Below are 22,977 nucleotides of genomic sequence, written 5' to 3'. Positions count from 1 at the left end.
TCCCGCCTCCTGGCATCCACAGGTCCTGTGTCCCTCAGCACAGGCTGTTTTTCTGCCAGCCTCGTGCCTGTCTCCCATTCCAGCATCTGTGCCAGGCCCTCCTGTCGGCCTAGTCCGAGCCCTTACCCTCTGAAATTCTAGTCACCCTTCTAGCCTGGGTCGTATGGCTCCTCCTGTTACCTGCTGGGTTGTCAGCACGTCCATCCTTCCTTTAGTTGTCCTGTCGTGGTCCCCCCTGCCCCTCTCCCAACATCTCAGCTGTTTGCATAGGAGAGGCTCTCCCCTCCTGCAGGTGTGTGGGGGGGTGACCTCTGATGGGGTCAGGGGTGTTTCACTGTCCCACATTGAACTGAAAGCCGATGTTAACCTTGAGCTCGTACCCTCACAGCCAACCAGTCTGCTTACAGCTGTGACATTTCATAACAACACCCAGGGGAGCTGCCCTGCAGGCATGCAGCGCACCCAAGACCTTTCACTGCAGCCTCTGAATTACATCAAGGCTTCGGCCTTGGATGCCCAGCCATCTGCATATAGGCTCCTTTGGTCCCTCCCTTTTAGTCTGGCTCAGTGGTTCTTCAAACGTCAGTGCGCGTAACATCACCATTCAGGGTCATATACAACATGTCCTTTTAAATGTACACTTGCAAATGTTCTGTCAGAGGCCCCCCACAATATCCTGGTGATCTTCTGGATTAGGGTCTGGACCAGGCATAGACCCGCCTATGACGCTGCCCAGCTGGTGCCCTGGGCCTGAGGTTGTCCTAGGCCAGCCGTTCTCAAATGGACAGTGGGGACATCTGTGGTTGTCACGAATGGGGGTGCTCCTGGAATCGTGTGGGTGGGGCCCAACACCCCACAGTGCCCAGGACGTCGCCACCCAGAGAGTGATCCAGCACAGTGTCAGCAGTGCCTGCACCAAGAAACGCTGCCCTGGACTAAATAGGCGACGTGCATCCCTCCTGGCGTGGAACAAGGTCTACAACCATCTGCCTCCACTGGTTGCCGTAGGTGGGGCCCCCACCAGGTGGAGACAATGCTTTTGACCTGAGTCGGTCGCCGCAGGAGCAGGTGGAGAAAGCTGCGAGGTTATCTGTACTTCCTCCAGGCTCTCATCAGGTGAAGGGTGAGACGCCCTTCCGCCCTGAGGGACACTCGCCTCTGTGCCCTCAGTTGGTACCATGGGCCAGGGCTTCAGGACCAGTGGGAGGAGACCCTGCTGGAGGTGGAGGCCGTCAGCGTGCGAGGCAGCCAGGGCAGAGAGGGGCCCCCACAGAGCTGCTCAGCGTCATTGCGGTGCTGGCAGCCTCTGACAGCAGCAGCAGCAGCAGCAGGTCTCAGTCCAGAGAGCTCCAGGTCTGCGCTTACACTTGGGCTGAGTGACCTTGCCTTTGCAATTTGGGCACATCAGACCCGCTTGTCGAACCTTCCAGGTGGCTGCAACGGCATGGCCTGTTGTCCTCCCAATAGCCATCTGTCGTGCGGGATGGCATGTGGGGTCTCTGGTCCCGCTCCCCACATAAGAACGCAGGATGTAGTGAGGCCAAAAAGGAACACCCACGGAGCCACAGGTAGGGGAGTCATACTGTTATATTCTTGCTGGCGGCACTATAGTCTCACTGGAGGCTGGATCCACACTGTCTGCAAACCGCCATCCTAACTGCCAGCTCAGCCACCATCTTCTTGGTAGCCCCCATTTTTTCTGCTGGCCTAGCCACAGCAGTTATATTAGTGGCCAATGGCTCACTGGTTACAGCTGACGGCCAACTAGCCACAGCTGATGGCCATGCAGTCACAGTTGATGGCCATTTACTACCTGAGCCAGCACCTGTCTATGTGAGGCCGAGAGCCTGGAAACTACTTTCTGGGGCTCTGCTCCCACACTCCACCCCTACAGACTCTCGCCTCACAATCTACGCGACAAGCATCTTCCGCGAGGGGCCCTGTGCAAGGAGCCTGGAGGTGAATGCAATATCCTGGACACAGCCAGGCTCTCTGGGCACAGCCAGGGTTTCTCAGGGCACCACCAGTGCTTCTGGGCACGGCCAGACTTCCTGGACTCAGCCAGGGCTCTCAGGGCACTGCCACTCTCTCTGGGAACAGCCCGACTTCCTGGGCACAGCCAGGGCATCTCAGGGCTCAGCCAGACTTTCTGGAATCATCCAGGGCTCTCAGGGCACTGCCACTCTCTCTGGGCACAGCCAGACTTCCTGGACTCAGCCAGGGCTCTCAGGGCACTGCCACTCTCTCTGGGCCTCTCAGGGTACCCTGCTGGAACAACAGCGACTCACAATCAAGGTGCTTAACATAGTCTCGATGGCGGCCAGTCAAGACACAAAAGCAAATATCCCCCAGTTCCACTAACAACAGTTCCCAAGCAAACAGTCAAGCGGTCCATTAAATTAGGGATGGAAGGCAATTCCCCATAGTCCATAGTCATTCGCCAGGGCTGTCCTGGGGGTGAGGGACAACGTTGACCTCACCCTCATCTCCCATGGAGGACTCAGCAAGCCTTTCCTCCTGGGACAAGTCCCGCATCCGGGCTGCCTGAGCAGGAACTTCCCGGCCCACAGGGCTGCAACGACCTTTGCTTTCTCCGGCCTGTGCTGGTTGGGGAACCGTCCACATCTTTCCACCTCTCCACGGGGCTCCATCTCTCCAGCAGCTGCATGGCTTTTCCTGTGCTGGTGGGAGAACTGTCCACGTCCTCCCACCCCTCCACGGGGATCCAGCTCTCCAGCAGCTGCTCCTCCTGGTCTTCCTGAGACTGAGTGTTCATACACACACACTGCTTCACCGCCTTTTGGGGAGCTTTGGCTGGCACCATACCCTGCTTGCTGCGCCATTTGTCGTGCAGGGAGACCCTGCTCGCTGCGCCATATGTTGTGCGGGATGGCATGTGGGGTCTCTGGTCCCGCTCCCCACATAAGAACGCAGGATGTGGTGAGGCCAAAAAGGAACACCCACGGAGCCATAGTGTGGGGACAGAGCCCCAGAGAGTAGTTTACAGGCTCTCGGCCTCACGTGGAAGGGTGCTGGCTCGGCTGTGGCTGATTGGCTGTTGGCTGTGGCCGGTTAGCCGATTGGCCGCTGGTATAACTGCTGCGGCTACGGAGGAGAGCCGAGGACTGCTGAGGAGCCGAGCAGAGCTGAGGAGAGCAGAAGAGAGGAGGGGAACAGAGTCGAGAGAGTGGAGGAGAGTCGTCGGTTGGTCGGTTGGCGGAAAGGCGGACGGCAGGTCGCGCGTCCGGTGGGCCCAGCCTCCAGTGAGACCATAGTGGTATGACTCCCCTACCTATGGCTCCGTGGGTGTTCCTTTTTGGCCTCACCATATCCTGCGTTCTTGTGTGGGGATGGGAGCAGAGACCCCGCAGGCCGCCCTGCCTGAAAAATGGCGCGGCGAGCAGGGTCTCCCGCACGACAAATGGCGCAGCGAGCAGGGTATGGCGCCGGCCAAAACTCTCCGAAGGATGGTGGAGGAGTTTGTGCGTGTGAAAACGCAGTCTCAGGAGGCCCATGAGGAGCGACACCGGGAACGGGAGGCACGGTCTGCCTGGGAGACTCGAGCCTCCAGCTGGCACACCACCTTCTTGGCCATAGAAGGCGTTGTCCTCCTTTTGTTGATCTGCTGCGGCCTTAGGATCCGAGGGTGGTGGACATCTTACAAGGAGGCCTCCACCCACTCAGACCCCTGGCACAGTGAGCAAGATTCCGACCAGGTAGGAATGGAGTCTGACTCTGGGCAGGAGGACGTGTGGCCCCCACGCAGTGTATGGTGTTCGGTGGCCACTGTTCTCAGGAGTTGGACCCCCAAGGAGGGGTGGGAGGACATGGACGGCTCTCCGGCCAGTGTGGAGAGGGCCCTGCAGGCTCTGGATGAGCAGTTGCCGGAGGAGGAGAAGGCTACAGCCGGCCACGTGGGCTGGATGTTCCTCACGGCCTTGAGTCTCAACTCGGAAAATGCGCTTAATGAAGTGGCCCAGGTACAGGACCAGGTGTCCCGGTTGGAAGCACTGGAAGCCCAGGTCTGCCTGTTAGAACAGAGGCCCCAACGTGGAGACTCTGAGGCAGAGGCGGAGGAAGCGAGTGGAGACAATGTAGCTCCCAACCCCCAAGCCCAGCCAATCTTGAAGCAAAGGGTAAAACGTGAGCAATCTTTGGGCCCCAGGGGCCTTGCTGCCGGCAACCCAGCTGTGACTGAGTTCACAACCTACACCCCATACACTCCCACTGAGCTGCAGGAGCTGGGGAAGCGGTACAGACAGCGCCCTGGAGAGCCAGTCTCGGCATGGCTATTACGTTTATGGGATGAGGGAGCAGACAGCATTCTCTGCTCCCCAGGTGAGATGGAAAAGCTAGCCTTCGTGACAGTGCATCCATCCCTGTGACAAAGGTTACAAAACTGCCATAGGTTGGCCAACAACCAGGGCAACCATTCTCTAATGGCGTGGCTCACGGCTGCGGTACGCACAGTATGGGGACAGGCTGGCGAGCTGCCAGACACTGTGAGTCAATGGCAGTCGTATACAGAACTTACGCAAATAATCCGTGAAATGGGTATGAGACATGCTATTTTTAACCTCAACATGCAGGGCCCAGATGACGAGCTTTTTACTGCCAGCATGAGAGATCTGGTTTTGGATACTGCACCTGCGAGTGCTTTTGGATCCTTGGTTGCTATTCTTACACCGTATGTAGGGCGACGGATCCATGAAGTTACAACTGCCATGGCCACCCTAGGGGATGTTGAAAGCCGGAGGCGAAGGAAGTTAAGACAGGAGGTCCGCACAGTTGAGACCTGGAAGCCCAAACCAAAGGTAATAGGGCGAGGTCACGGGCCTCAGAGAGTAACACGTGCACAGATGTGGTGTGATCTCGTGGCAGCAGGGGTCGATAGGAAAAAAATAGACCGACAACCCAATGCACTCCTGCTGGAACTTTGGAAACAGTTGCGTCCGGAACAACAATTCCGGAGAAGCCTAAAGGAGAAGTCTGGGAAAGCGCGACCCGTGTCCCTCCAGGACTTCATGCAGCCGCTTGAGGCTGACCCCTTGCAGCTTGATTAGGGATGGGGCCAAGGTACCCGGTCAGAGGGGACGAGCAGGGACCGGAGGCCCCACGTGGGACTGTCCATACATTGGTCCCCTTCGAATGTACAGAGGGTTTTGGCTCTAGTTGACACTGGCGCCAACTGTAGTCTCGTTTATGGGAAACCAGAACTGTTCCCGGGACCAGCAGTCTGCATTGATGGCTATGGGGGAAAAACTGTGACTGTGAAAGCCGTTTCCTTACCACTGGGTATAGGAAGGCTTCCTCCTCGTACCTACAAGGTTTATGTCTCCCCCGTTCTGGAGTATATTCTAGGGGCAGATGTGCTACATGGCCTTAGCTTACAGACGTCGGTAGGAGAGTTCCGTCTCCGGATCCGGGTGGTGAAAGCGGTGACATGCAGGCATGCTCACCACCCTCCTCAAGTGTTGCCACAGCCCTGGCGCGTGGTTACAGTGTGGCAGTACCGCCTGCCAGGAGGACAGGAGGAGGTTGGTCGTACAATATTGGAATTGGAAAAGGCACATATTGTGAGGACAACGCACAGTCCCTTTAACTCCCCAGTATGGCCTGTCAAGAAGCCAGATGGGACCTGGCGAATGACTGTGGACTATAGGGAGTTAAATAAGGTGACGCCACCCTTGCACGCTGCAGTGCCCTCAATTCATGATTTAATGGATCGTCTGACTGTCCGCCTGGGGACATATCACTATGTAGTGGACTTGGCCCTGGCAGGTCAAAAGCCCCCACTGTCGGTGGTTGGGTCTGATAGCCCCATGGGGGGCCGGTTTGACTCATGATTTGCAAGTGACGCCAGGGGTGGTGGCTGAGTGGCCACCGCAAGTGACTGTAGTATACAGAGGTCCCGATACCGGGATGATTTTGCGAGGAAACTATGTGCTCTCACTATGGCCTATTATGGGGTCCCCTGTTCTATTACATGTTGAAACTATGCAAGGGACCCCAAGTACTGCCATAAAGGTCTGGTACCACAAACAGGGAAAGGTGCCAGTGGCAGCGACCCTCCTTTCCCAGGACAAAAAGCTAGCATGTATCCTCCCAGATGGAAGGGATTTGCCATTGTTGGTTCCTAAGACTACCGTTTCTTTTTGTCTGTAGGTGTCAGTAGGCTAATACGGCACAGGGACCCTCGCGGAAGACGCTTGTCGCATAGATTGTGAGGCGAGACCCTGTAGGGGTGGAGTGTGGGGACAGAGCCCCAGAAAGTAGTTTACAGGCTCTCGGCCTCACGTGGAGGGGTGCTGGCTCGGGTGGTGGATGGCCGTCGGCTGTGGCTGATTGGCCGTCGGCTGTGGCCGGTTAGCCGATTGGCCGCTGGTATAACTGCTGCGGCTACGGAGGAGAGCTGAGGACTGCCGAGGACTGCTGAGGAGCCGAGCAGAATGGAAGAGAGTAGAGGAACAGAGTCGAGGAGAGTGGAGGAGAGTCGTCGGTCGGTCAGCTGGTGAAAAGGCGGACGGCAGGTCACGCGTCCGGTGGGCCCAGCCTCCAGTGAGACCATAGTGGTATGACTCCCCTACCTATGGCTCCGTGGGTGTTCCTTGTTGGCCTCACCATATCCTGCGTTCTTGTGTGGGGAGCGGGAGCAGAGACCCCCGCAGGCCGCCCCGCCTGAAAAATGGCGCAGCGAGCAGGGTCTCCCACACGACAGCCCACTTGGGGAGGAAGTGGGCCTCCCGCTAACAGCCAGCACCAACTTGCCAACCAAGTGAGGGAACGTCCTGGAAGCAGATCCCACCACCCCAGTTGAGCCTTCGGATGATGCAGCCTCAGAAAGGCCCTGAGCCAGAGCCCAGCTGCGCCGCTCCTGAATCTCTGACCAACAGAAGCTGTGAAGATGATAAATGGTTATTATTGATTGAAGCCACATCATTGGGGATCATTTTTAACTCAGCAGTAGATAACTAATATATAAATGTCTACCAACAGGCACCAGATGAATCACTTGTGATACATTCAAGCAAGTAAATAATCAGCCTTTAAGTTTGGGAGGCTCAGGGCAAGAGTACAAATGAGAATCTGCAATAACCCGTGTCTAAATATTTTAACAGTAGGCTCCTCTTATCCGAGAGGCATATGTTCCAGAACTTTCTTATATGATCCTTATTGGTATTGGGCTAAAATCTTTGATGATACCTTCCCGACAAATAGGCTTTTAAATTCGAGGACTATCTGCGGGTGGCTGATATTTAGCAGAGCGTTGGGGCACTGCGGTCAGAAAGCTCCCAAGCACCAGACGTGTCACTGATCCTCAGGGGACAGATGGATGGGTAGATGGACGGATGGCACTGGCATCTTCTCTACGGGGGTAAGGCATGAATGAGGGGATGTAGATGGAGGCCTCAGAGCTGTGCTTTCTACAGAGTGAGCCATCAGTAGAAGCTGGTTCTCGTTAGTAAAGAGTTTTTAGTTTAGTGGTAACTAATCTTCCGTATTTTAATAATCGGGTGGGCCCACTTGTTCTTCGGTTTAAAAATGCCATTAAAGTCCAACTTTCTTTGTGGAATCTTGGTGTCAAGAAAAGGAGTGCCACCCATGTGGGTGAGCTAAGAAGTCTTTGAATGGGTTCAGGCCTGACTTTGCCACTCACTGTGCCTCAGTTTCCTCTTCCATAAAACGGGCACAAGGATGGTCCCTACTTCACAGTGTTGTTGGGAGATTGCGTTCATTCATGAAGAGCACTTAGAACTGTGCCTGTGCTCATCGGAAGGTCTCAGCAAGTGTTAGCAGTTACAGGAAGTACTGTATGAATAGGCAGCTGATGCAGCTGACGGCGGTGTCTGCTGGGATTGACGTGCTTGTCTCAGGTTCTACGTAGAGCTCCATCTAATGCAGCCGGGCTTTTGTGTTTGTTGTGGTTCTAGCACCCAGCTTTCCATGGCTTTTCCCCTCCCTGCTGCTGGAGCCAGCTTTGCCGCACAAACTACACCTGGAATGATCCCCACCGTGACCCCGCCGTTTCCCCCCATGACCACCCAGCCACCTAGGCCCAGCGGCCCAGCAGGGTATGGCGAGTACCAGCCCCACTCCATCCAGGACTTTGATTATGGCAGTGGACCCCCGGAGCCCGCCCCCACGCCTACCACTGCTCCCTCCTACCAGGTATCAGCCAGCCTTTCTCTGCCAGCACCTTTCCCTCCTTGAAAACATGGATGGTGTTGAGTGGAAGAGTGTGGTGGGCAGCCTGTACTAGCACACAGGCCAGGACACATCCCCACCCTCCTCGTGCTCTCGTCCCTGCCCCTATTGGTGACTGGGGACAGGCTCATCCTTATAGGCCCTTTTGGTATGGATGATGCTACTTTCCCCACCTTGGAGCTCTGGGCCACATATCTGTCGCTGCATTTCCTCTTGGAATCGCCAAAGCACCCCACGCTGCATGTGGTCTTCCCCCAGCTTCTGCTACCCACAGGTTGGCCCCGGGTGGGTCAGTAAATGGCACCACAGGCCACCGGGTTTGCCAAGCTCCACCAGTTGGCTCCGCCCCCTCCCTCCCTCCCTTCCTCACCATTGCTTCCCCAAGGCTTCCTACTCCTCCCTCCAAACCCGTCCTCCCACCCCCCGCCCTCTCCCAGGGCCACCTCCTGGCCTCAGTGTTTTTGTCTTGGGCTCCAGGTAGCCCCTGATCCACCCAACAGCCCAAATCCCCCTGTGAGCTGAAATCTAGCCACGCTCCCCATTGCCCTTGGCACAGAAGCCAGACCCTTGGGAGCACCCTGGACGCACCTCACCCTCCCTCTTGCTCTCTGTGTCTCTCCTGCGGAAACCCTGTCGCAGGACAGTTATGGCCCCAGACCCTCGACAGCTGCCAGTACCTACGAGAACAAAGAGTATCCCGCGCCTGCTGTGGGCCAATCTCAGCTCCCTGCCATGGCCACACTCTGCCAGCCAGGTAGGTCTCTGCAGAGTCAGAGGGCGGGTGCAAGGGCATGGAAGTCACTGCGTGAAAGGCACATGTAAACATTCCAGAGTCCGGGAGATCCGGGAGTAATGTAACTGGCAGGGCTGTCGTCTCGGATCAGGCTGACATCTCAGCTAGGTGGTGGGCCTGTGTGAGAGAGACGGACAGACGCACATAGAGAGACAGACACAGAGAGAGAACGAAAATGGAGCTGATAGTGTTTTCCGAGGAAGCTTTCCCAGGGTGGAAGGGGATATGTTCTGCTGAGGACTTGGGTCTTAGAAATGAAAGAGGTGGGGTGAAAGTAAGGGGGATCAAATATTTGGTGATGGAAGGAGAACTAACTCTGGGTGATGACCACACAATGGGATTTATAGATGATGTAATACAGAATTGTACACCTGAAATCTATGTAATTTTACTAACAATTGTCACCCCAATAAATTTAATTAAAAAAAAAAAAAAGAAATGAAAGAGGTAAGGAAGGAACACACTGGATACACATACACCCCTTTACACGTATGACAGAGGAGGAAGAAGAGCCTAGAAAGGAGTGGTGGGCATAGGTCACCGGCTGGGATCAGAGCTCTGGACCAGCGGCCCGGGGCTCCGGCCTCCAGCTGAGGCTTAGACATCCAGGGGGCCCATGGCCAGTCACGCCTGGGGCCTATCCACAAGTAGGGGCCCAAGTTGTCTCCGGCAGCCGGGGACGCTGGTTGTGGTCACAGGCAGCGTGGCTCTCGCTCTCCACTCCCCAGGGATGGTGGTGAATTGTGGCTCTGATTGCTTTCCAGGGACGAAAAGAGCTTACTGTCAGCTCAGCGTTGGGTATAGCCAAGGGCAGTCTTCACAACCGGCACCCTCTACAGGGGTGGTACAGCCAGCCAGCGCCCCATCCTCCAGTTACACCTACGTCCCAGCAACCAGCATCCAGCCTGCAGCCTCCCTGTCCACCCTGCCTTCCTATACCCCATCCTCATCTTCCTACAGCTCCGCCTCCACCTTGAACACAGGTAAGCCGGCGGTTTCCTTGAGCAGGCATGTGGGCAAATCCTGTTATGCTGTCTGCAGCTGAAATAAACATTGCCCTCAAAACCAACCCATCTCCCTGTCTTATTCTCTCTGCTTCTTAGGACCAAGGTACTCGAGCTATGACGCGTCGCTGTACTCAGGAGCCGGTCCTCACTATCCTCCACTGCTCCCCCCACAGATGCCGCCCCCGCCCCTGCCCCCGCCGCTCCCAAAGCCCGTGGACTCGTCCCCGTGGGATGGCTCAGGGAGCAGCCCCAGTGCCAGTTCTGCTGGCAGCTTCTCCAGGAAGCCACCGGTTCCCACCAAACCCAAGGGCGGTCCCAGGCAGCCCCCATTTCACTACTGCGACATCTGCAAGATCAGCTGTGCTGGTCCCCAGGTCAGTGCCCGTGCCCTATGTTGGGCAGGCCCCCCACTGGCCGGTAGAGCCCCTTGTTCCCTGTGGCCAACCGGAGGTTCGGCTCGTGGCCTGCCCAAAAGAGGCCTGTTAACTTGCGATGTCAGGTGTGCGTCAGAACTGCCTTAAGAGTGACCTGCTGGGGTTTGAGAGGAAGGAACGAGCTCAGCGCAGTGCTGACTGTTGGCTGCAGAAGCGCGCCCTCGAACCCAGGCTGAAGGGCATTCTCTTGAGTAGGCGTAGGAGAGGCAGTCAGTGCCCCTCCTCCAGCAGCGAGGGCCCAGGCACACGTGGCTAGTTGTGATGTGCCTTTGCAGGCCCGGGCGCACGAGTGAGCGTGTCTGCATGTTGTCTGAGTGGATGGAGTGTGGGCTCGCAGCCCGCCCCCCACGCTATCACCCAAGCAGGTGTCACAGCCTCTCTGAGCCTCCCGTGGGACAGGGTTTGCCGCGTGTCACCACTCAGCATAGCAACTGGCACGTACTCGATGTGCCTCAGAAACATCAATTCCTCTTATTCCCAGTTTTGCTAACGTTAATAGCACTTTTTTTTTTTTTAAAGATTTTATTGGGGAAGGGGAACAGGACTTTATTGGGGGAACAGTGTGTTCTTCAGGACTTTTTTCCAAGTCAAGTTGTTGTCCTTTCAATCTTAGTTGTGGAGGGTTCTGTTCAACTTCAAGTTGTTGTCCTTTCAGTCTTAGTTGTGGAGGGCGCAGCTCAGCTCCAGGTCCAGTTGCCGTTGCTAGTTGCAGGGGGCACAGCCCACCATCCCTTGCGGGAGTCGAACCGGCAACCTTGTGGTTGAGAGGATGTGCTCCAACCAACTGAGCCATCCGGGAGCTCAGCGGCAGCTCAGCTCAAGGTGCCGAGTTCAATCTTAGTTGCAGGGGGCAGAGCCCACCATCCCTTCCAGGACTCGAGGAATTGAACTGTCAACCTTGTGGTTGGGAGCCCACTGGTCCGTATGGGAATTGAACCGGCAGCCTCCTTCGGAGTTAGGAACATGGAGCTCTAACCGCCTGAGCCACCAGGCCGGCCCCAATAGCACTTTTTAAGTTGATGTTTTTTGTTTTTGTTTTGTTTTTTATTAGTTTCAGGTGCACAAGACAAAGTAATACTTAGACGTTTATCATTTATATCCCTCACACTGTGTGAACCCCCCTCTCCCCATCCACTATCCCTCTGACATCGCACAGAGCCATTACATTTCCACTGTTTCTATTCCTAATGCTGTACTCCGCTTCTTGTAACTATATACATATACATATATATATATATATATATATATATATATATATATATATATATATATAAAATTATAGTTGGCATTCATTATTGTTCAGCTTCAGGTGTACAGTGCAGAGATCAGGCATCTACGTCATCCCTGAGGTGGTCTCCCTAATGAGACACGTGTCCATCGGATACCCTACAAAGTGTTTACAACATTATTGATTACGTTCCCAAAATTAATTTTCAAAACCCCATGGCCATCTTGTGGTTACTGACTGTTTTCTAATCCCCTCACCTTCCTAAGTTGGCGTTTTTATCGAGATAGTTGTCGGTTCACGGGTAACAACACAGAGAGGTCCCGTGTACCCTTCCCCCAGCTTCCCCCAATGCTAACATTTTGCAAATTGTAGCCAGGGTATTGACATTGACACGGTGTGTCCTTATTCAGATGTCCCCAGCTTTAGTGTGCTCATTGGTACACACGTGTGCGTGCGTGTGTGTTGTGTTCTGTGTGAACTTACCATCTGGCAGGCTTGTGAGTCCGCTACCACCACCAAGATCCTGAATGTTTCCAGCACCACAGGGTCGATCTTGCTGCCCTTTGCTACCCGTCCCCCACCCGGCCACCTCACCCCCAACGCCGTCTCACATCCTGTGAATGTTGAAACAGCCACACGGGGTCTCCGTCTGTATCTGGAAGGGATTTGTGTCAGCGCAGCCGCCCTGTGGCCTGGCTGGCAATGCTCTGCATTTTCTCTGGGTGTCCATCTAAGCAGCTCTCCAAGTCAAGGCCAGCACAGCTGACAGGATGGGGGCCACAAGCAGGAGGGCGGCCTCGAGCTGCAGCGGGAGCCCTTGACAATGCAGGAGCACTAGGTGGCCTCTTTCTAACACTCCTCCCTGGTTCTCTCACTACACACTTAATGCCGTGTATTTACCCTGGGAGCCAGGTGTGAAGATGACAAAAATTGCAACATTTGCTCTTACTCTGAACGCTCTGCAAAGCATTTCTGTAGCTTATTTCACGCCTCTAACTGCATGGTTACCATCTCCATGTGGCAGGTGAAAGCCTGGGGCTCAGAGAGGGTCAGTAGCCTGAGGAACTCAGAATAGTTTTAGGGATGAAGATAGAAAGCAGATGTTTTGAGGTTTGTAGAAGCTGTGTGGTTACTATGACCGCGTGTGCAAAGAAGCAGGCGTGAACTGCCTCTAATTACTCCGTTGCTTAGGTAAAACATTCATAAGATGCCCACATCCCAACGAATAGCCCTCCACCCCTGCCCCTGCCTCCAATCCGCCCCCAGAACCAGCTGGTGTTGTCAGTCCCTTGTGTATTTTCCAGAGGTATTTTTATTCCACAAATTTAACTCTTGGCACAGTCAGAGTGCACTGGTTTCGCAGGCCTCCTTTATGTGTGTTTGCTGTAGCTTGCCTTGTCTTCAGGATTCCAGAGAGGAGTCTGGAACCACATAAGAGCTTGGTCATTTGTCAGATGCATTCAGACGTTTGGGGCCCCATTGGCGCAGGACGTGTAGGCCTATGACCCACAGTAACCCCTCTCGTGTCAAGCCGCTCGGTTTATCAGCGGTGTTCTCACAAGAAAGCATAATGTGTCCTTGCTTGGTTTCTGAAGTCTGATTCTGAAAATCCAAAATTTTCTTTCACAGCAGCCCCCAAAATTAAGTGTGTGATCCTTTAAGGATGCAGGCTTAAGAAACTCATTGATTTATTTTTTTTATTTTTATTGCTGACCTTCATTTTTCCTTAAGTACAGTCATCTTTTAAGAGAATAAATAAACAACCAAAAAAAAACCACTTTACACAGCAAATATTTTACATAAATGTAAAATGCACAACTACTTCATAATTAAGCAAAATAAACTTTTAAGCACAATTTTTTTTTTTAAATTGGGGAATATTGGGGAACTGTGTTTTTCCAGGATGTCAAGTTGTTGTGTTTTTCCCCCCTTCTTCTGCCTCCCCCCCCCCCTCTGGTTCAAGCCATTGTTTCTCAGTCTAGTTGTGTAGGACACAGCTCCCTGGCCCATGCTGCTATTATGAACCCTGCGCTCCCCCGGCTGGGGCAGTCGGTCACCGGTCATTGGTCGGCCGCTCACAACAGCTCACGGCAGCTCTCACCGGCTGCAGGCCACTCACACTGGCCACCTGCCACTCATGGTGGCACACGGTTGCCCGCGGCAGCACCCGCCAACCTCTGGCTGCTCACAGCAGCCCTGCTCCAGGGAGAGCCGTTGTTCACAATCTTAGCTGTAGAGGGCGCTACATGTGGGAGTTGAAACTGCGGCTTTCAATGTTAGGAGCTCAGCACTCTACCACCTGAGCCACTGGGCCAACGTTGTTTTTTTAATCTAGTTGTGGGGGCTGCAGCTCAGCTCCAAGTCAAGTCATTGTCTCTCACTGGCCCATGCGGGAATTGAACTGGCAACCCTATTGTTAAGAGCTTGCGCTCTAACCAACTGAGCCATCCAGCCGCCCCAAGCACAAAAATTTTAAAATCACTAACCAATGAGACAGATAACCCAAGACAAATAACAGAAGCAACAAAAACACACATTTCATAAAGCTTCAATTGATCCTGTCTTCCAACCTACTGGTTAAGGCCTGAGTTTCAGAAATCCTGCCTTCCTTGCTAAATGGAAACATCCAGTTTGGCTGTACCTAAAATATATGCACATAACAGAGTATTACTCTTTCAAAATAATGTAATAAATACATCTCTCTCTCTCTCTCTCTCTCTCTCTCTCTCTCTCTCTCTCTCTCTCTCTCTCTCTCACACACACACACACACACACACATCCACACATATCCACACATAACCTATTTAACCAGCCTCTCAAACAGGGAAGTAAGGATTGTGAAATTTTCAAGTTTTCCCACTTGAAGCACATGCATATTCAAAACTCATTGATTTTTTTAGGAAAACAAAAAAAGAAGGAAAAGAAAAAGAAAGAAAGCTGATGTCTTTCAGGCCAAGCACCTGCGTCTGTGAACCAAGCCTAATAAAGCAGTGCCCGAGCCTCTCAAAGGCCAGCAAATGGAGGAGTGGGGACCGCAGGCCTGTGTTTGCCCCTCGTGTTCACCCATGTCCTGCCAGTGAACTGCAGGGGACAGTGCGGTGCCCAGTGGGCACGTACCCCCTCAGGCTGCTCTCACTGTCGCTCACTGTCCACAGACCTACCGTGAGCACCTGGGAGGGCAGAAGCACAAAAAGAAAGAGGCGGCTCAGAAGACGGGCGTGCAGCCCAACGGCAGCCCATATGGAGTGCAGGCGAAGCTGCACTGTGACCTGTGTGCCGTGTCCTGCACCGGGGCAGAGGCCTACACCGCCCACCTCCGGGGGGCCAAGCACCAGAAGGTAGGAGCCCCCCACGGGCCCATGCAGGGCTTCCCTGGGAGCAGCCCCAGCCTCTACACTCGGGCCCCAGAGGGTTCCAGTGACATCAGAAGGGGCAGCCACTGATTAGAGGGAGCTTTCCCTGTCGGGCACATGTGCCTTCCTTCCTCAGAGGCCAAACACCTTCTCTCAGTTATAAAAGTCCTACCAGCTCCTAGACAAAGGCATAAAGCAGTGCAGGGCTCGTATCCAGGCCCTGAGAAACCGTTCTCAGTATTAGGCATGTTTACATGCTTACACGAACGAGAGTTTGAATATTGATGAGATCAAACAGTATATTCCATTTGGGGTATTGCTTTTTAAAAACAAATAAAATTAAAATAGTTTTAATGTTAAGGATATCAAGGATGTGGTGTGACTGATTCCTGGGTGCTTGTGCATCCACGGACGTGTACACGTCTTTCCACAGAACGTAGATATACATCCAAGGATGTGTACACGTCTTCCCACAGAACGTAGATGTACATCCAAGGACGTGTACACATCTTCCCACAGAACGTAGATGTACATCCAAGGATGTGTACACGTCTTCCCACAGAACGTAGATGTACATCCAAGGATGTGTACACGTCTTCCCACAGAACGTAGACGTGTCCACAGACATATACACATGTTCCCACAGAACATAGACGTGTGTCCACGGACGTGTACACGTGTTCCCACAGAACGTAGATGTGTATCCACGGACGTGTACACGTCTTCCCACAGAACATAGATGTACATCCAAGGATGTGTACACGTCTTCCCACAGAACGTAGATGTACATCCAAGGACGTGTACACGTCTTCCCACAGAATGTAGACGTGTCCACAGACATGTACACATGTTCCCACAGAACGTAGACATGCGTCCACAGACATGTACACGTCTTCCCACAGAACGTAGACATGCATCCACAGACATGTACACATGTTCCCACAGAACATAGACGTGTCCACGGACATGTACATGTGTTCCCACAGAACATAGATGTGCATCCAAGGACATGTACACATGTTCCCACAGAACGTAGATGTGTGTCCACAGATGTGTACATGTGTTCCCACAGAATGTAGACGTGTGTCCGTGGATGTGTACATGCATACCTCTTAGCAGGCAGCCCCTATCCACGCCTTCATCCACACATACTGGGTACCCATCAGGGGTGGGCACCAGGTTGGTGCTTGGGAAGCAGAGAATGGCTCTGCCTTTCAGCCCAAACTCGGAGGAAGGAAGTCGGTGTTAGCCAGCACTGGGTGGCGAGTATTATAGGGCCCACATGTGCATGACTGTTGGGGGCCTAGAAGCAGGAGATGGTTCAGAAAGGCCCTTCCAGGGGGAGTGATGCTCGCGAGAGCAGAAGGCATGTAACCAGAGCTGGGGAGTAGGCAGGGTCCCTGGGACTGGGATGGGACCACCCTCCCTCACTTCCACAGGTTGCCAGCCTGCCATGCCCACCGTGCTGCTCTTCCTTCCTCTTGAGGAAGGTGGATCAGGCCAGCAGATGGCCTTAGCAGGGACATCTGTTCCAGGTCTATAAGCTGCACACCAGATTGGGGAAACCCATACCCACCATAGAACCGGAACCCAGGAAATCGAGCTCATCCCAGACTACCTGCACCAGCAAGCTGGTCCCCCTCACCACAGAGAGCCCCGCTGTGGCCTCAGCCAAGCCTGGTGCCCACACTGGCCACGGTGTGCGCACCCCAAGCAGGCCAGAGCTGGCCAAGAGACCAGCGGCCTGGAAGGCCGCATGCGTGAGTACGTGTCTCTACAGTTCACAGCCTTCCCACCCACTTCCTGACTCAACGAGCCTGAGGTTCAGAGAAGTGCTTGCCCAGTTAACTTGTGTGTGTGTGCAAGCCGTCACATCTGGGGAGGGACTAAGCTATGAATGGGGCTGGGGAGGGGGCGTGCCTCTCTCCCGTGTTTCTGCCAGGCAGGACGTGCTCTGGTCCACACCCTATGAACCTTTGTGTGAGACCATTTCCCAGAAGCCTTGGCAGAATGGGATGGCAGCATCATTTCTTCCCATGGAGCTTGGGGACTGCCCAGGTGCTGGCACTACTCTGCAGCTCCAACCTGGTGCTACCTCCCAGGCACTGGGAACAGTCCCTTCACAGCCTGATGCTCACGGTGGACACACTGGTCTCTGACCGTTACGTGGGCACTGGAGACTAAGGCGGGCTCCTCAGAGCCCCACCTCCGGCCCTGCCTTCCTTCCGGGGTGGGACGTATCTGGCAGAGAGCCCAGGGAAGTAATGGCTGCCTCATGACACATAACCAGGATTAGATGCCTGGCACTCAATCCACAATCGCTCCACATGCATTGCCTGGTGTGCCCTCCACAAGTCTTTAGATTTTGTCATTAGTCCCAATTTGCAGATGGAAAAACTGAGGTGAGGGGAGGGAAAGTTCCTAACCCAGCCACCCCATAAGCGGTGAAGGCAGGATTTAGACCCAGGTCTCCCACCCTCTCTGCTTTTCACTTCCATGCTTTGTGTGGGAGGGGGAGGGGCTTATTTTTAGCCTCAGCAGCACTGTTTTTTGAATAATTACATGACATTGAAAATAAAATCACAAGGTGCTTTGGATAACAAAGAAATGCTCCCTCCCGGGGCTCAGTGGATTTGTCTTGTGGGGCTGGCTTGCCTAGGACCCTCCTTCCACTTGATGTCTTACCGTCAATTAACTAAGGGCTGCAGGGGCTGCCGTGGTGGTTCCTCAGTTAGGGCCACGCTTTGGACAGATTCAGACTGGCACTCAGCACTGTGTGGGCCACAGCTGAGAGAGCACAGCTGTCTCAGCTGTGACCCAAGCTGGCATGAGAGGGGTCTTGTGGGGGTGAGAGGGGCTGCACTGTGCTCTGCCCCTCACACCAGTGGATCAGAAGCTGGCCGTGGTTTCTGGCCGGACCAAGTTATAAGGGACACAGCTCTTCTTTCCAGGGCCTCCTGAGCCAAAGGCAGCGGGCCGCAGACCCCCAGAATGGAAACTGGCACACCGGAAATCAGAGGGGCCCGGAGAACTGCCCACCCGAGGAGGCTCTGCAGAATCTTCTGGAAACTGCAATGACTCAGAGCCAGTGGGCCCAGGCTATGTGGAGGAGGTAACTCTGCCTGTGACTCTCGCCCTTTGGCCATCAGTGTGTGCCCTGCTCCACTTCCGGGCTCTGGTGAAGAAGGGCCTTGCTGGGGTCGGGCTTCAGGCCCTCAAGCCAGTTCTCCCTCTGACAGTTACATACCCATCCCCAGGCAGACCTCAGTGAGTTGTGCAGAACTTGCTAGGAGGCCCGGGCACTGGGTTTCAGATCTTAGAAGGAAGGCCTGAGGCAGGCAGGGGTATTTCTTGCTGGGCAGCCCCTTTTCCTGTGGGGAGGAAGGTGGGAAGAGGAAGCCATGTCCTAGAAACCGAGGTGACCGCATCACCCCAAGACACATGATTCTAGGGGCATTAGGAACAGCGTGCGCCCTGCACAACCATTGCCCAGACGTGCCCAGAGCCCAAGCAGTAGCCCCGCGGGTTTGTCTTAACCTTCTAGAAGTCAAATCCTGAAGCTCCTCCTGGATGCTTCCGTAGTTCCCATCCTCCCCGAGTACTGCTGAAGACGGTGTGGCTGGCAAGTGAGAGTGCTAACATCCCTCCTTTTTCTTTTTCGTGGTTTTGTTCAGCCAGTGCAGCATCTTCTGTGTTGTCCCGTGCCAAACAATCACACTAGATAGGACTCCTGTGCCGGAGACCCTGTCATTTAATAGTTAAGGAGATGAGATCCATAAAGGCTGCAGCAAACAGAAGAGCACTCTGGCCCTCATGGGCAGAAATTGTGACAGGGCAAAGATGGGAGCAGCACAGGGCAGGCCATCGGTGGGAGGTGGCTGAGCCCAGGGGAGGAGGTGGGACCTGACGGTGGCAACGGCAAGCCCCCCTAGGAGGGCGTGTTGGCTCCTCTGAAAGTCACTCTTTGAAACAACTCGGCAGATAGGAAGCTGTACTGTCAACTTCTCTGGGCAGCTCAGGAAGGCGTAGCACCCTCGGAGGGCGGAGGGAGGTGCCCCTCAGCTGAGCTTTGTGTGTCAGGTGTGCAACGACGAGGGCAAAGTGATCCGGTTCCACTGCCAGCTGTGTGAGTGCAGCTTCAACGACCACAATGCCAGAGAGCTGCACGTGAGGGGGCGGCGCCACCGGCTGCAGTACAAGGTGTGCCCTGCAGGGGTCTGCTTAGCTGCGGGGAGGGGGTGACCGGCCATGCTTCCCACATCTCCGTCCCTGCCTCAAAACGTGGCATTCGTCCTCGACAGTAGCTCCATGCCCGGAGGGCCTCTGCAGCAGAGGCCAGGCCTGCATTTCCCGCTGCCTGGCCGACCAGAGCAGAAAGCAGGCCGTTGTATTTGCCAGTTGATTTCCTCTCTTGCAGATGAATGTTTACTTTTAAAACCCTGTACCCACTTGTTCCCCAGGGGAGTCCTCAAGCTCACGGTCAGATCATCTTGTGCCCACAAAACAGGACTCAGATGTCGCCTCCTTTTCCCGACTCAGCGTCGGTTCATTCCTACGTGACATGTGCTGTGTTTCTTTTCTTGGGCCTCGCCCGTGTCCCAAGCTGGCGTGTGCTGGCTGAGATGGGGAGCGCTGTGCCCGTCTGAACTGAGTCCCCACGGGAAAGCACGCAGCACAGTGCAGGCTGAGTCTGTGAGCTCAGGAGATGCCGGGGTCCTGGTGCTGAGGGGACCGACGGGGGGGGGGGCACTGCGGCAGAGCGGCGTGGGCCAGGCTGAGCCATCCTCGGGGAGCCTGGCACCTCCATGCCGAGGGCTCCCAGCGCCAGCAGCCCACACGGGTGGCTTTGTGCGGCCAGGAGCTCCTGTGGGCCCCTGGGCACGCCTGCCTGTCAGGCTTGAGTGTGCTTGTGCACAGCACACACATACCTCTCCTGGGGGGCTGCACAGTGCTTTCCGGGTAGTTCCTCTTTTTGTAGCAGCTGCATTGCCATGTCACTCACAGACCACGGGTCACCACACACAGGGCACCGTGTGATGGCCGTCACCGTCCTCAGGCTGTGCAACCACCACTTCTCTCTGATTCCAGAACATCCTCATTACTCCAAAGAGCCCCACCCCCATTAGCAGTCACTCCCCAGTTCTGCCCCAAGCCCTTTTTAAAAACCACTAACCCACGTCCTGTCTGTGGACGTGCCTGTTCCGGACATTTCCCATAAGTGGAATCACACACTGTGTGTCCGGCTTCTCTCATGAGCACCGTGTGTTCAGGGTCCATCCACGTGGCGAGTGTCAGCGCCTCCCTCCTTTTCACAGCCGAGTAATATTCCAGTGTGTGGAGGGACCACATCGTGTGTATCCATTCACCTGTTGGGTTGTTTCCGCCAATGAGTAATCCTAGACAACACTACACCTTCTGAATGATGAAATCAAGTGATAAAATCAAAGTTCAGCGAATGAATTAGCAATGCTATGTGAAATATACATGGCGGGATTTCACGCAAATGGTGTTTGCCCTGAATTATTTTGACTGGAAGTGAGCTTTTTCCGTTGAACTTTCAGTGACTTCAGTGATTGCCGGTGGTTACTTGCCAGTGGTGTCGCAGCACCTTTGGCTCCTCTATCAGATACGTAGACGTGGTTTGGCTCTCACTGTTGGCAGACGTCGTATCTGTTACGCTGCATGTCAGTCATGTTTGTCCCCTGCGCTAATTCTCTTTCCTGCCAGTGCTTTTGGGGAAAAGGAGTGTTAAGACTGGGGGGGTTTGAAACCCAGCTGTTGTCTGAATCCCGCACAAGGGTGTCAGTCACGGGTTCTCTCACTGGGTCCCCGAGACATCCCAGCATTCTCACCTAAGTGATGGTCTGTGGTCTTACAGCCCTTCCTTTCCTTTCCAGAAAAAAGTGAACCCTGACCTTCCCATCGCGATCAGGCCCAGCAACAGAGTCCGGAAGCTCCTGAAGGAGAAGCAGCAGCAGCAGAAGCAGCTGACCAGGAAGCGGCTGGAAGAGCTGCGGCGCTGGCACGCAGAGATGAGGTATGGCGTCCTCCCCTCTCCCCCTTGGCCCGGGGCAGCTTTGAGAGCCAAACATCCATTTACTCGCTTGCTTGAGTTGTGGGGACATCTGCTGTCGCTTCCAGGCCTGAGGACCCAGATACTCATGACCTGTGGGGTGGGCAGGGGACACAGCACTTATCCAGATGTGGAGGGTTTTGGAGCTAGCCCGCCCTGTGGACAGGTCACTCGAAGGGTCACCTAACAAACAAGGGACGGCGTGGTCCTGGCAACCACGAGGCTGGCACTCTATTGCCCGATTCATAAGGTCACCCAGGTATCCCCCTGACTTCCTGTGTCCCTGTGTCCCCTGACCCTTAGGATCCCTCTGACCCCTGCCATTCCCCTGACATCTTGTGTCCTGTGACTCCTGACCCGTTGTCTCCTGACTACCCTCACATTTGTCACCATCCTCCTCCACCCTCCAGAGCAATTCCAAAGCATTTCGTGACACAATATCCAATTCACAGAAGATCTGTGGCAGCATCTGAGCTGGGGAATGAGGTCCAGGATAGACTCGGGGGCTGCAGCTGCTCAGGCCGGCTCCTTCCTCCACAGCAGTTTCCCGTGGTTTGTGTCCTCCTAGCCCTTGGGGCCTCAGTCTTCCTGGCATATGGTGGGCATTTATGGGCTCCTTCGGGGTCCCGTTTAGCCGCTGCATCTCCTTAGTGGTCCTGCAGCCCCAGACTTGCTCAGCCGAGGACCAAGGACGGGGCAGCCGCGACATATAGCTTCTATACACTGCCGGCTCCGACATGACAAGCCCGGGGTCCTGCAGCTGCTGACCGCGGCTTGCCTTCTTGCTTCCCAACAGGTGCTACGACCTGTGCAAGAGGCGGCTGGAGGAGAAGCTGCAGGCCCAGGACAAGCACCTGTCTGGCTCACCGACTGACCAGCACCCCCCGCCCCTCATGCCCCACACGAGCAGGCCGGGTGTGCCCACGGCCACACCTCAGGTGGGTGGGGGTCGTGCGCAGAAATGCCTGCCACATCCTCACTAGGACCTGAATCTTCCAGGAGTGAGGAGCAGGACTTTGTACCAAACCCTGTAGGGGTGCCCACTCCCCTCGCTGGTCACCAACGGGGCTCCACACCCCGGTCCCATCCCCCGCCACAGTGGTCCTTTTAGCTTCCCAAGGCCTCAGTTGTCACATCCCTCAGGGGTCCTTAGGAGTCTGTCTGTCTGAGCAGGCCGTGGTTGGATGGGAACCTTAGATTTGCACCTTGCTGAGGGTGCAGGCCCACTGAGTTGGCTGAAAAGACTCTGTCTGGGAAATGGAAGAACATCACAGGGGAGCCCACTGGCCCCCCTCAGCCCGGAACTTCCCGCAGCCATTGGGAGGCTCTGGGGTCCTCACTGGGTCACCACCCGATGAGTCCCCATCATTCCTCAGCATGGCTTCCCCCTCCGCTCCCCAGAACTTCCAGCTGCATGTGCTATACTTCTGCCGGGCTGACATGCATCGTGTCCCCTGCCCACCTGGGACCTCTCAGTCCACCGGTGACGTGCACACCTTTCTCCACAGCTCTCACGGCGGCCCGAGTCCAGTGATGACCGGCACGTCATGTGCAAGCATGGTGCCATCTACCCCACAGAGGAGGAGCTCCTGGCTGTCCAGAAGGCCGTGTCCCACTCGGAACGCGCCCTCAAGCTGGTGTCCGACACGCTGGCAGAGGAGAACTCTGGAAGCCCAGAGCAAGAGGGTGGTGAGTGCAGGTAAGGGCGATCACCATGGGTTTCCCCAGGCTCAGGCCCAGGCGACTTGGAGGAGGTGGGGGGTCTGCTCTCTGGGGTGATTGTGGAGGTTCTCACAGGAAGTGGCTGGGGTGGGGGCAGAGGCTCGTCCTCCTCTGATTGGCGTTGGGTCTCTGCAGTGGCGGGGGCTTTCCAGCCTGTGGGTG

At 55.0% G+C, this 22,977-nt stretch overlaps 1 protein-coding gene across 5 annotated transcripts in view; it reads left to right on the top strand.

Annotated features, from left to right (window-relative positions):
• Window positions 1-22,977, top strand: part of ZFR2 (zinc finger RNA binding protein 2) — a 44,355-nt gene that overhangs the window by 9,828 nt on the left and 11,550 nt on the right. For 3 of the 5 annotated variants that reach the window (XM_019744210.3, XM_019744209.3, XM_019744212.3), the window contains exons 2-12: window positions 7,932-8,169; window positions 8,845-8,959; window positions 9,763-9,981; window positions 10,102-10,379; window positions 14,823-15,005; window positions 16,556-16,784; window positions 17,972-18,132; window positions 19,101-19,220; window positions 20,918-21,057; window positions 21,890-22,031; window positions 22,602-22,792. In XM_019744210.3, coding sequence (XP_019599769.2) covers window positions 7,932-8,169; window positions 8,845-8,959; window positions 9,763-9,981; window positions 10,102-10,379; window positions 14,823-15,005; window positions 16,556-16,784; window positions 17,972-18,132; window positions 19,101-19,220; window positions 20,918-21,057; window positions 21,890-22,031; window positions 22,602-22,792 — 2,016 coding nt within the window. Of the gene's footprint in view, window positions 1-7,931; window positions 8,170-8,844; window positions 8,960-9,762; window positions 9,982-10,101; window positions 10,380-14,822; window positions 15,006-16,555; window positions 16,785-17,971; window positions 18,133-19,100; window positions 19,221-20,917; window positions 21,058-21,889; window positions 22,032-22,601; window positions 22,793-22,977 lie in introns of those variants that run through there. The other 2 variants (XM_019744213.3, XM_074337591.2) reach the window with 2 other exon arrangements.

Source organism: Rhinolophus sinicus, chromosome 15 (assembly GCF_057876585.1).
Source record: "Rhinolophus sinicus isolate RSI-liver-muscle chromosome 15, RSI-T2T, whole genome shotgun sequence".
Lineage (NCBI taxonomy): Eukaryota > Metazoa > Chordata > Mammalia > Chiroptera > Rhinolophidae > Rhinolophus > Rhinolophus sinicus.
This window is presented reverse-complemented; position numbering and strand designations above follow the sequence as displayed.